The 13538-nt window shown below is 40.2% G+C and overlaps 1 protein-coding gene and 1 long non-coding RNA gene across 10 annotated transcripts in view; both read right to left on the bottom strand.

Annotated features, from left to right (window-relative positions):
* The window catches only part of LOC146562412 (uncharacterized), a 39348-nt gene extending 38692 nt beyond the window's left edge, over positions 1-656 (bottom strand). Inside the window, exon 1 of the long non-coding RNA XR_014894644.1 lies at positions 330-656. This is a non-coding gene — a long non-coding RNA (uncharacterized LOC146562412). The remainder of the gene's footprint in view (positions 1-329) is intronic.
* A 6230-nt stretch (positions 657-6886) lies between these two features.
* The window catches only part of mef2cb (myocyte enhancer factor 2cb), a 68878-nt gene continuing 62226 nt past the window's right edge, over positions 6887-13538 (bottom strand). For 6 of the 9 annotated variants that reach the window (XM_085294129.1, XM_085294130.1, XM_085294134.1 and 3 more), the window contains 5 exons: positions 13093-13265; positions 12489-12512; positions 11463-11592; positions 11009-11144; positions 6887-10712 (listed from right to left, as the gene is read on the bottom strand). In XM_085294129.1, the coding sequence (XP_085150255.1) occupies positions 10364-10712; positions 11009-11144; positions 11463-11592; positions 12489-12512; positions 13093-13265 (812 nt within the window). In that variant the 3' untranslated portion in view covers positions 6887-10363. The remainder of the gene's footprint in view (positions 10713-11008; positions 11145-11462; positions 11593-12488; positions 12513-13092; positions 13266-13538) is intronic. The other 3 variants (XM_085294136.1, XM_085294133.1, XM_085294135.1) reach the window with 1 other exon arrangement.

The raw sequence follows: 13538 nt of genomic DNA, 5'->3' as shown, positions 1-13538 counted from the left end.
TTAAAGATGACTTAATTGCAGAAGGCTGAAATGAAAGAGTGAAGACGCTCTTAAAGTTAATAGCATTAAACTATTCTTTGTGAGAATAAAGCCTAACTTAGGATCTGAATGCATCTAAAGGCTGCCAATCAGTGTCTTATTTCCAAACTGTGCAAAAAAGGTTAAAAGCCACAAACTTCACATTTCTTTCCTGAAAGTGTAACGCAATTGCGAGACATCATTCAGCGACGTATTTTAAGAAAACAGCAGCGCATGTTTTTAAACGATAGTCTAGATTCAACTTTTGCGCACAAGGAAATCTTTAAATCAGACACACAAGTTGCACTTACTTCCTAATGGCGAGTCACAATCAGACCAGAAGCCGTCCCAACCCGGTGAAGAACAACGGGGTCCGAGTGTACCGTGATATGGTGTATGTTCCCTTCAAATATCCCAGCCGTATTATTTGGTGGGTGGGGGGGCGGAAGGGAGGGGAGGGGGGGGACTTTAAAATTGCCGCTAACACTCTAGCCTGTATTCGGCGTGCTACAGCTGCTCTGTGCAAAGCATGAGCATCCCACGCACATGACAGACGAAGAGAAGGAGAAAGAGGGAGGGATGGGGAGAGGGAGAGACACAACTTTCCCATAACGTCTACAAGCACCAAATAAAAAAAAAAGTGCATGCACAGTTGAGCTTCTCAGAGTGTGCAAGTTTTTTTCTCCCCCTGTTGATGGTGGGTTCGGATGAGGAGGGAGGGGGTGATGATGATGATGATGAGGAGGGGTTGTGGGTTTGGGGGGGTAAAGTCCATCCTTCTGTGTGAGCAGAGGACGTGCTCTGAAATTCAAACAAGTTCCCTCGGTTCTTTTGTTGCACGCACGAACTAAGGCAGCATTGTTCGCGGTTTGGCGTGGACAACTCCCTCCTCTTGCCTGACCAGGTTGCGAAGTGAGCCTCGCAGTTGGGTGGTAATGAATTTGCTGCAGGCGCTTCGCTAACACGCTTTGACAAACGGAACGCATTTACCGGTTTCCAGACAGAGGGGAAATGATTTGCTACATGCAATTCCCAAACTAAGTCTAGAATGGGGTCAATAATGAAAAGAAAGGGGAGAAACACACTTTTAAACTTCACTCAGAATCTTTTGATTCAATCTCGGTGTACAGCACAGGCCCATACTAAGACTTATAAATCCACCTTGGTCCCAGTTGCCTAATAAGAGGTAGGCTAATCTCATAACACACACACCGCCCCTCCCAAATTGGACACACACACACATCCGCACGTATACACAGCTTGGAGAGAGAGTGAAAAGAAAAGAAAGATGAGATTTTTTTTTACACCACAAAAAAAAAGTTAGAATGAAGTGACCCACTTGTCAGTAACCTACAAGTAGCCAGTGTCTTTATATAATTCTCTCGGTGAAGACGTACTTTTTTCTTTTTTGGGGGTGGGTGGGGGGGATATATTATACTGTTCGATATTTCCCAGTAAAACTAGTTAAAAGGCTTTCCTCCTGCCAGAACACCATTTCTTCCAGGCAAACGCCTCGGGCTTCCCGCTCTGTTATTTCCACCGGCCACAATTTCCACGTAGCCTATTTTTCATTTCTTTTAGCAAATCATCATGTGACCGAAACAGGGAAAATGCAAAAAAAAAAAAAAAAAAAAGGAAAAAAAAAAGGAAAAAAAGGTTGGGGGGGGGGGGGGGCTCCAGGCATCCTCTCTCATTTACCCCCCTTACCCCAGCCCCATCCCTTGCCTAATTGCAGGCGTATCCATTAGATTCAACCGGATTCACGTTTTAGTTTAACAGCGAGGGCACGTTCAATGACGTAGACAAGCATATCAGCTACGTGCAGCCATATTTAAATACATCAAGGCAATTAGCGCATCAAAATATGCAAATCCCTCTTACTACATAGTCCGCCCGGCCGCAGTCGGAGTATTTCCCCTCAGCCTGTTCTTGGTGCGTTGCCGTATTGAAAGCCAACATAGCTTTGTTTTGTCTTCCAAAGAAGCTTCCCTAATGTGAGCAAGACAGAATTAAAGGGAAACATGAAGAGAAGGAGAACCCAGGCTCCTGCGTGGAAAACCGCCCATGCGTAATGAGACGACCCGCTCCGCCATTCTCAATTCTCCGACGCCGTTGGCTCTGGTGTGCGTATTATTTTTAATATTGATGCATATTCAGAGGGTAGATTTGCATTACACACTTCTTGCTTGCTGTTTATTGCGACGCATTTCCTCATGTTTTGACCGTTTAGATCTGTGCAGAGCTCCTGTGCACCTTCGTAGCGATGATTTCCTTTATTTTTCAAATGCAGTAATCAAATTATTTGACTAATGCTGGCTTATATTAAGCCGACAGCGAAGATAGCGACGTCACTGTGTGCTTAAGAATTAAATAATACACTGGATCTTAATGTAAATCGGCGATGTCTTTTGAATACGTAAATGCACCATGCATGAACAAAGAGCTCTCTGGTGGGCAAACAATGGGCACTCAGCATAGGTGATAGCATAGAGGTGATACTGATACGACTGTCTCAGAGCAAGAAACTGACAGTGTCGAAAAGTAATAACTAAAAAGTCTGCTGTCCCGTTTGTGAGGGGGAAAAAAACACAGTGACGCAGCGCTGACATTTAGGTTGCAATTGCTCAGCCTGTCTCCTTAGTGTCCGTGCACGCGCACAGAGCTGACGCCAGGGACGAGAGCGCGAATGCAAGTGCTCTTGGAGAAAAATATCCACAAACATGATCACATGTTTATATGAAACCAAGTAGAAATGCGTTAAAACATGGCAGTTTTCACCTTTTTTTCTCCTCCCCTTCCCTCTTTTTATGATTCATTGTGTTTCCGCACGGGTCTTAAATGAAAAATCTGACCACTTACCTCCAAGTTATCATAATCCAGCGCTGCTGTTGCTGCTGCTGCTGCTGCTGTTAATTTGTGTTTGGTTATAGGTCACTTTTCGATCAAGTTGCTAGGACGTTTTCCGGGAGGTCAAACTTTCTTCTAGCAGCCACAGCAGATGCAGCCCCTATGGCTACTCCCCTTGTCATTGAACCTTATTCTTAAATTGCTCGTGACTCAACACCAATGGTCAGGCTGGCTCACGTAAAGATATTCAAAGCCACAAGAGTCCGTCACCACACCTATGCGTGGCTTCTAACTAGAAAGCAGCCCAACATTACTTGTTATAAAAAAAATATTAGAATATTTGGGAATCCATTCATCATCCTTTGTTGCATCACACACGTATTCATCACCATCACCAAAAAACAAAATGTAACGCGTAGGCCTTTATCGTTGGAAATGATAAATAACTGAGCATATTGATTAGTGGTCAATTTTAAGAATGTTTAGTGTTCACTCTGGTGCTATAGCTTGAACAAAATGAACGATTCTTGCGGTAATAGTTATTTTGTGATTTAATGATGACGATGTGAAGAAAGGTTTTTATACTAAAGGGTCTGGAAAGGAGGCTTTCTCTTTTTTTAAACAAATGTAACCTTTTATTATTTTACTTGTTATCCTTTTAGTGTAACCAAAACGGAAAAAGAAAAAAAGAAATGGATCTGCGCAATTCGACAAAGCAAAAGAAAGAGCTTATGATGTTATACGTTTTAATTGGGAGACCACTACGTTTCTGGGCACGAACTTACATTTACACTTTCCAGTTCTGTAATCGGAGTTGGGGAGGAGATCAATTCGCTGTTCCGTCATCCTCATTTGAATTGTATATAGAAGAGACACCTTCATGGTGGATTCCCACTGTTCCTCATGGTAAAATCACTTGTTTGCGTGGATAATACAGCCTTTATCTCGGGTCTTATCAGGACAACAGATCCCCAGCAAATGAGACAATGTGATTTCAAGTAGGGGCACAGAAAATCGAAAGGCATGTCGTTTTTAGGAATAAAAAAAATATTATTGAGAGATGAAGCAGTGATTCGGTTCTCAACATGCTGAATTTAATCCTCGTTTAAAAGGGAGCAAATCAATGAGCGAAACCAGTTTGGATCAGATAACATTAACTGATCTTCGAAAAGACAAAAATAAATAAATAAACAAAATAAAATAAAAAATATTGCCTATTTTCCAATTTGAGGCCAGGGTAGACGTCAGCCTACGATGCAGTTTGTAAGAGGACCCGGGGCGCTTTGTCTGGCACATGAAAACGGTATTCAGAAACTGGCGTAATGAAACACCTCCAAGGTAAAGAACCAGCCAAGCTTTTTTTAAACTGAATACCTGAAACTGTAAAAGTGCGAGGTCTCTCTTGCAGCTGTGTTCAAAAATAAAAACTTTTTTTCTCTTATAGTAATAAGAAAAACTGTATTATTATTATTATTATTATTATTATTATTATTATTATTATTATGTCACAGTTGTTGGGGTTTTTTTTCTTTTCTTTGCAACAGAGTACACATTATCATTGTTTTCACAATCGGATATTAAGCAGTAATTGTTAGAATTAAATGATAATAAATAGTGTATTATGTATTTACACTTACCTCAAAGAAAAATGGATGAAGCAGCTGGTGGAGTACACGGGACCATTCAGGGTCTGGTCTACAGCTTCTTTTGGAGAAAGACGGCGAGGAAGATCCAGGTTGTGAGGGCATCGACTAAACAGCTAAACGGTGACATCTAGTGGTGATTTCTAGTTTGAGTACTCACGGTGAACGAGTGTGCAGCCTACAAGGGTGAACGAGTATCTGTTCCTACCAACGCCACACTGAACTTGCGCAATCCAACGTCATGCGTGCAATTTAATGTACATTCATGATCTTAAAATAAGCCTGATGCTGGAAACACACATGCCTCAGAACTCTTTCATTTTAATGTTACAAAAGCAGCAACTGAAGCCCTAACTGGGCTTTAAGCTAAGAATGTATTTTAGATATTGTTTTCCCCACCCTGTAAATGTACAAGTGCTGTCTTGATTTTAATTTATTTATTTTAATTTATTCACCCTGAAGGCGCTGATTTTTTTACAATTCGTTTTTTTTTTCCTTTTTTCATTTCTATAGTTTTTTATCAAAAAAGTGGCAGCCCGTTTGCAGATTCAGGTTTATTGCATCAGTTTGAAAACTGTGAAACCTGTTGTCACAGTATATTATTTTTGATAGATAATTCATTATGTTTGGTCTGCAGTGACCTTACAAACCTTCTTTCACACGTTACTGGTAGAAAACTCTTCAAAATCACTTCAGTGTGTCTGGTATTAATGTAATGGCGAAAGAAAATGTGAACATTTAGACCGTTTAGGAAACAGTGTCAATAAAGATGCTGTAAACATTAAAACTGTTACTTGCCGGCATCTGCACACTCCTGCTCCAGTCTGCACAAGTGAAGAAGTCAGTAGAATACATCGAAGCATTAGCCTCATTGTTATATATGATCTTAAAAGAGTAACTCCGTTACTTTTAGATCGTGAACAATTGTTTAAAGCATATTTAAAGTGATGCATGTAGACATGTTGCTGATGTAGCAATTACTTGTGAAATAAAATAATATCCAAAACGTGTTGAATCTGTTTCTTCGATTTGCCATCTTTAAATACGTGCAATTAATAGATGACGTGTGACAAGTTTATGTATCATTTCTTGTTACCTATTAAAGAAAAAAACAAAAACATATTTCTCAGCAAAAGAAACGACGGCCAAATTGTAGACTACAAAACGGTAGAAAAGCAAACGAAACCTAATTGCAATTAGTTTCTCGATAATTCTGAAACCATCCTACAGGCAGGCCTATGTTCACAGCAACCCACTGCAACGTTTCTCTTCCTGGAAAATATATTTATTCATATCGATTCACAATTTTTCTGCATGTAGTAAGTAAATAAATAAATAACGCTAACGTTAAGAAGCGATAACTTCAAGGAACAATGACTTCAGACTAACAAGAAAAGATAGAAAAGGGGCCTTTAGAAAATATAGACGGTAGACATATATTATATATATCTAAAAAAAGAGAGATTTATATAGAAGAAAAAAATGAAAAGAAAAACGCTATCAAAAGGATTTCTTTGGCATTACAAAATGTTCGAAATCTCGCGATGGATTTATTTTTTATTTTTGTAAAACTGTAATTCGTTTGTTTTTTCTCTCTTTCTGTGTGTGCCTGTCTATATGGGTATTCACTAATGTTATTACATTTCCATTCGAAAAAAGTGATTCTTTCAGGTAAGCTATACAGACCTGTACTGCCTGCAGAAAAATGCATGAACAGTCAGGAAAATTTCTTCCTTTTTTGCGTTTTGATAACAACACAACCCAATAATTGTTACAATAAAGTTAAGCTATATTTTGGGGGTCAGTCATTGCGAAATAACTGTTATAAGAAAAGCTGAAAAAAATAAAGACTGTCATGTATTTTATAGAATAAGCTGTCCACTCTCTCTTTGATTCAGACTTCTGAGTTGTTTTGCTTTTTTCCCACTTTTTTTTATTGAAGAAAAATCGAGTAGGACAGGAGCAGGCCTAAACCTTTACCTTGTTTCTTGTGGTGTGGAGCATACGACTGTGATTGCATTGTTTAGGATCTCTGTGCTCTCATGTTTAAATGTAGTTTGATTTACTACTCAGAAAGACGATGTAACTGTAATTGTGAGGCCAACTGTTAAAAAAACTGTTTAAAATATTAAATAAATGTTGCTGTTGCTTTTTTACAATTATTATTTATTTGTCATTATAAATATAAAAATGCATCTATTGAAAAAAATGTGGATGACAAATTATCTGCGAGTGAAGTTGCTATGGCACCATGTCCCTTCATTTCCTCATGGAAGCTCTTTGTGTTGATATGTTTTTTGAGTCTGCATGGTATGAAAGCAATCGCTGTATGGGATGCATGTAGAAACAAGTCAAACACAATGAAATCACACCAAGTCACATCAGGATAACTAAGAAAGCCAGTAACTTTACTGAAATCTCTGCAAAATACAAATAGCCTTTCCCTCCTGCAGAGGAGACTTTTATTTCATCCCCATACGTTTTCACTACATACAGCTGAATCAAGTCCCTTGAGTTACAGAGATGTGATTTTAATTTAATACCATCTTAGTCTCAAGTGGCGACAAAGGCCAGCTTATGCCGCTGAAAGCCGCTCCTGCATTCCAAAAAACCTTAGTTACAAACGTCCGCCCCCATCATCAGGTTTATACAAGCTACATTGATACTACAGACTGACTTTTTAAGTATTTTAACATATTACTCTTTTTTTTTTAATTTCAGCTTTTGAGTACAACTTAAATAAACCACAAACACAGAGGAGCAACAAAGAATCCCGTAGCATGTGAATGTTGGGACCTTAAGCAATTGTTATTACACATGGCTGTACAGGTGAATGGTCTCCCCTTTGCACGTTAAGTGACTTATCAAAAAATCAGCTGAGGTACTGCTTGGGTCAATTTTGAGGTACCAACATTTAGTCTGATATAGTAATGACAAAGAACAACTGATCAACAGATGAAGAAAAAAATTGGCTTCAAATTGAACAAACGTAGAAAGAAGAAGAAGAAAAAACAACATCAAAGATATAAAGACAAGCTTTCTCCATGTCTTTGGTTAAAAATACTGTCAAAACTATAGCACTCTAATTAACTGTCAGGACATGTTGGCATTATTTTATTCAGCGAGCAAGCAGTGTGTAATGTTGATTGATGAAGTGAAAAACAAGTACAGCTTTCACACGGGCCTGAATGATTCCGAGTTAAGTAACAAATTGTAAATAGAAAATGCGTTTTTCCTTTCCTTTTTGTTTTTTTCCCCCATGTAACCTTTTTCGATACGCTGCACAGGGAGACAAATGAAGAAGAAAGCAGGGAAATTAATACGATTCCTATGGACAATGCAGTTTGATGGCTAAAGCTACAATAACTAACTGAAAGTGAAATGTGAAAACAGTTGTGAATTTAAGCAGAATCTTTTATTATCTTGTTTCAATGCTTGCAAAACCAAAAGAACAAAAAAAAAAAAAAAACCCATATATGAATGTGAAAATAAAAGCTGACTTTACAACACAGAAATGCCACTGGCTTTGGTTTCTCCACACTTATGCTGCCTGAAACATCATGTTTATTTTTTTCCCAACCTTTTTTTTTTCTATTGAAGTTTAAAAAAAAGAAGAAGAAGAAAAACACTGTTATAGAGGCTCTGCCCCATTTGACTACACAGACTGTATACAGTAACAACCTAGTGATCCTGCATGAAATATGCACATAGAAATATCATAACACTTAAGTGACAGCAGATACGGGTGTGGGAGGCGGAGAGATATGTGGCTAGTCTCATTGTTTAAAAAAGAGAAAATCAAAGCTATTCATCAAGAATAAACAATTGTGCTTCTCCCATACCAGCATGATCAGTTTGTTCTTTTTTGTGTCTTACGCTGAACTGTCTGTGACAGTGTGGTAAAGGATGTGGAACCCTGTTTTCGAGACTGGAGCGACACAGAATTAAATTAGGTTTGAAAACAAGAGTACTTAATCACGATGCATAAATCGCATTACGTTAATGCGATTCAAAGGAAGATTTTACAGTTTGCGTCTGAGCGACATCTCCAACACAAGGTAGACTGGGTCGAAAATTGAAGGTGGTATTCAAAATCGATGAGGTCAAATCTATGTTTTATGACTACGATTATTAAATTATAATAATTTGGACTCCTAACGAAATATCCGGATGCATAAAAATGTATTCGGAGACTCCGGCTTTGTCATATTTCCTCATCAGTGTGACAATCGTGTACATTACGTGTCAACATTTATTTCTGTGTGGTCTCCAGATTCAGCCTCGTGACATTTTCCACTAGAAATGAGGTTTTTCAGCATTCAGGCTTCAACCCTGGCAATGCTTTCCAGCTGGTTTTTAAGGTTAGTCTAAACACCCCGCCCAAACAGCCCTGTTCAGAGTTAAAATGAAACAAACCAGACAACATGTGCAACAGCACATAGAAACTTCACTAAGAAACCAACAAAAAAAATCATTATTATATATATTTATATATTAGAAAGCTATACACAAGCATGTTAATTTCACAGATTTTTTTTAAAAGATTCTTAATATTACCATTATTATATATAATAAGAAATACACGTTTAAAAACAAACCTCTACAAAGATTAAACAGTTCAGCAAAGCATTGGATCTCAGTCTGTTTTTCATGGCTTGGGGCTTGAAGCCCTGTCATTTCCCCTCTGGGTGAACTATCCATCTCTTATTGGCAAAGCTATCAAAAAACACATTCTGGCTTATAGAAACTACAAAAAGCCACAAAAATGCTTTGCATTTTATTCCTTTCATATGAAAATATAAGCAAGTGTATTGTACAATTGTTTTTTTCTCTTTTTTTTGTTTATCAATACTGAATAGTTAATACTAGATCCAGAGATTTTCTTGATTACGCCGACATAGCTCTTAGATCAAAGAGTGGTCCTCACTCCGTTCTTTAAGGGGAGCACGAAAACGATCAAGGGTTCCACACATCTAGCATCGGGTTTTCTCGTTTACCTGTACAATCCTTCAAATGTTGCATAATAGCTTTTTCATTTAGTGAGTAAATAAATCTTGTAATGTCTGGCGACTTTTGACCCCAGGCCCTTTTACCCCTTTGACCCGCTATTTACATAAATACGTTGAACCTGCAACATGACATCATCTAATGTTAACACACATTTTTGCAAGGTAAAACTGCAGAGAAGGTCTATAGCAATGAAACTGATACTGTACACATGTATTGTTTGTCCAACTCAAGTGCTAAGGTGTTTTTCACTGGACACAATCACGCTCATCTTGTTTTTTTTGTTGTTTTTTTGTTGTTTTTTTTGTCTCTATTCACTGATATAGCACTGGGGCAAATTGTAAGTACGTTTTATGAAACAGAGTACCTGACCTTTTTTTTGTATTTGTTGATATGCACATCTGTAGACACGTGTTACACGTGTTAAGATATATGCATACATGATTCTTTTTTTTTTCCACAATACAATTTATGCATAGTTCCCCAACAAAAATACCCCCAGATCCCATCCCATACAACAACTACCCTCCCAAGCCCCCATTACAACACCCAACTGCTTTATATAATGTCAATATGTATAACACGCACACACACGCACACTCAGCAAAATCAAAACAAGGAACAAAAAATAAGGAAAAGAAATTACAAACAGATTTTTGGAAAGGGTTGTCCCTTTGCTTTCCTTCAATAAAGAGAAAAAAGGAGAGAGGCCATGGGGTTGGGCGGTGAGTGACTCATGAGATCGAGTGCGAGGAGGAAGAAGAGGGAGCTGACTGTGGGGCATCGTAATGCTGCATTGTCGGGAGCTCGGGGCAACTTGGGGCACTGCAGAGGAGTGGACAGTGCAATCATGTCGCCCATCCTTCTGACAGGCGTACCCGTTTGATGGAGGGGCTCTCACGCTCATCCAGGGCGGGCCGGGCCAGTCCCAGAGGTGAGTGGAACTCATTCCTGTGCTCATCGCGGTCGCTGCCCTCATGGGAGCTGCTACAACTGCTCAGGCTATCAACAGGGGAGCGTCCCGAGTCCTGGCGGGACGAGGGGTTCTGGGGAGGTGGCACCCCGCCACCGTAGCCCCCCGGTGTGCTGCTGGTGCGATCTCTAGGAGGAGAAACAGGTTCGGACTTGATGTGGAGGCTTTGAGCAGAGGGCAGGGACAGATTTGAACCCTGACATAAGTGAGAGCTAGAACAATTTCTGTTGGAAGGAAAGGAAACGCAAAGGGGTTACAGAGTTACAGAGCAAGAAACAAAGTGATTTTAAAAGTCAGCTCGTAACACGCACACATACACACATGCCAGCATGCATACATACACACTCGTGAAAAAAAAAAGTGAGGTGTCACTTGTGTTCGATCTTGCAAGTGAAGATTGAGAACAGTAAAGTAGATTTATGAGTGTGGCATTTCAAAAAATAAAAAATCTCTGGGAGTAATTCATGTGTTACTTCATGCACTTCCCAACAACACCTCAGAGTAAGCTCTGTGCACTCACCCTAGCTGGCCCAGCGCTGAATGCTGCATGTTCTGAAGGTGTTGCTGTTGCCACCCACTCATTGAACCAAGGTGTAGAGAGCTGCCACTGTTGAAGCCAGACAGGGAGGAGAGGTCTGTGCTATTCAGGGAGTACTCTGTGTGCAAACACATATGAAAAAGAAGAGGAAGATTCACATTATAGTTTGTTCAATGAAGTGAAAAAAAGACAAAGTTGGAGCTCTGGTAAATCCTGCTGTGACATGAACGTGTTCAAGTCACTGGGTGGGACAATATCACCCTCTGCTGTTAGATTGCTGTATAACACCCATTTGCACACAGAAAAGAAAAGCTTGGTATACACAATACAGAGTTTAAAAATAAATTTGGATTTGATGGGTCATTTTGCGTGTAATGCAAAACTATACACACTGCACAAAATAACTCTATGTTTACAGACACACTGGGCAACGTACCGGTACCATAAGAAGTAGAAATGGCAGATGGGTAACCGCCCATGCCTTGTCCTGGTAGAGTAGGAGTTGCTACTGATACCACTGGGGTGGCCAGTGACTGAGCAGACTGAGAGTTGTTTATTCTCTGGTTCTGTGGCAGAGGAAGAGAAGACAGAGAGAAAAAAGGGGAAGATGGGAGAGGCTTGAGAACATAAAATCTACTTCCAGACAAAACAAACAAAAAAAGTAATAAACCGAGAAAGTTTTTTTTTCCTTCTTTCATTTCTTTCTTTCACTCAACAGATGCTGAAAGAATGAATGTGATGCCAACTTCTGGAGAAATTAATCACTTGACATGCGGCAAGGCTGAACCCTGCCAACCCTATCATTTACCACCCTTTTTCCGAGGGCCTACTGTCGCTATAGTAACACCGCCGGTTTCCACGGCAACGCGGGGTAGCAAAGGCAAAGGAAAGGCACTTTAGTGAGGCAGAGGGGAGGGTTTGTCAGAAAATCATGGAGGTTTGATGCAACATGAAAGTGTACTCTTTTGTTGCCTTTCATTTCTACACTCTGAGCAGTCCTGTGAGTTGCACATGTGCAACACACAATTCTCCATGCAGGTGAAAAAATATGAGGAAGAAAGGGAGGAATGGATACACACACACACACACACACACACACACGCACACACACAAATAAAAAGGCCAGGTTGCTTTTACTCTGGCACACCACTGGATGGCACCATGTGCCCTCATAAAACATCGCATGAGGCGACACTGAGGCCTTCAGCAGAGTCAGCAGCAATAAAGGTGAAAGTTTCTCTGCAGTCAGGATGGCTTTTCTTGCAGTAATAAGCCCTTTAGTCAAAGCAAAACTGGATTCAAGAGGTTAGTATCAGGGGACTGCATCGCTCTAGGATCATTATGCTTCTTAGAGGTTTTTTTCTTTACTGGAAAACTCGACAGCTTCAGAATGTTTCGACTGTTTCAGGGTTGTTCTTTTTTTTTTTTTTAATCTCTGATTTTGAGTTGCAGTCTGACTTACCAATAGCAGATCGACATCCTCAGACTGATGGCATTGAAAGGGGAGGGTAATACATTCAAATTAGTGAGTGTAGGTGAGCACACACAAGTGGTGGTGGCTAGGCGTGGATCTAGGGATGGAGCTGCATTGGAATTGAGCCAACGGAAGCAGAGCTAATGTGAAAAGAGGATGCTAACAGCTATTGTAACTCTACTAACGTAACACACTCATTTATAGGAGGGAAGAAAAAGAAATAAGGGGGACCTTTGGAAGAAGCATCAGCATACACAAACAGACACAGCAGAAGTGATACACCGTAACTGCCAGAATATCAGCCTTGGGCCAAAAGTACATTTTAAAGAAAGGCTTTGGTTTAACAAGCTGCCAAGACTAATCAGAGAAACGTGTACCGTAAGTCACACTTATCACAAGCATAACCTCATCAACCCAAGTCTGATACGATAGGATGAAAGCAGCAGAGAGGACATGAAAGGAAATAAACAATAACAGCCAAACCTGACAGGATACCCCCACCCCCCACCCCTAGAAAGGTAGCAGGATATGCAGGAGGGAAAGTGGATGAGGAAAGGAAGCAGGTTGAGAGAGGGATGCAACCGCTACTCACAATGGACGGCATGTTGTTCTTGGCACCAGGGGGGATGAGCACACGTAGGTCAGGTTTGCGGTTGTTCATGCCCAGGTTCATGGGTGGGGGAGACTTAGTCTGCATGTTCTTGTTCATGCCACCTGGAGAAACCAGCAGACCAGGCGAGTTGCGGTGGTTCCCATATCCATTTCCTAAGAGAGAGCACAGGAAAAAGGCAGAGAAACATTTAATACACCAGTGTTCTCCTTTGGTATTTCTAGGAAGGCGCACTTACATGTTATTAAACCTGTGTCAAAAGTTTAATGAATCTCAAAACTCCTGCTGTCCGTGATGGACCTCACCCTAAAACTCTGCTACCGTCACTGAAGGCTATATTGTTCCCGTTTCAGCCAGCGAATCTTACCGAAACATCTAATTTTGGGTAGCGAGACCACAGAGGGATTGGGTAAATCGTAGTTAAACAC

Source organism: Mchenga conophoros, linkage group LG12, assembly GCF_057382185.1.
Source record: "Mchenga conophoros isolate Kocher_MC1m ecotype Shallow Benthic linkage group LG12, M_conophoros_male_GT1.1, whole genome shotgun sequence".
Classification (NCBI taxonomy): Eukaryota; Metazoa; Chordata; class Actinopteri; order Cichliformes; family Cichlidae; genus Mchenga; species Mchenga conophoros.
Note: the sequence above shows the minus strand (reverse complement) of the source record. Positions and strands in the feature narration are given on the sequence as shown.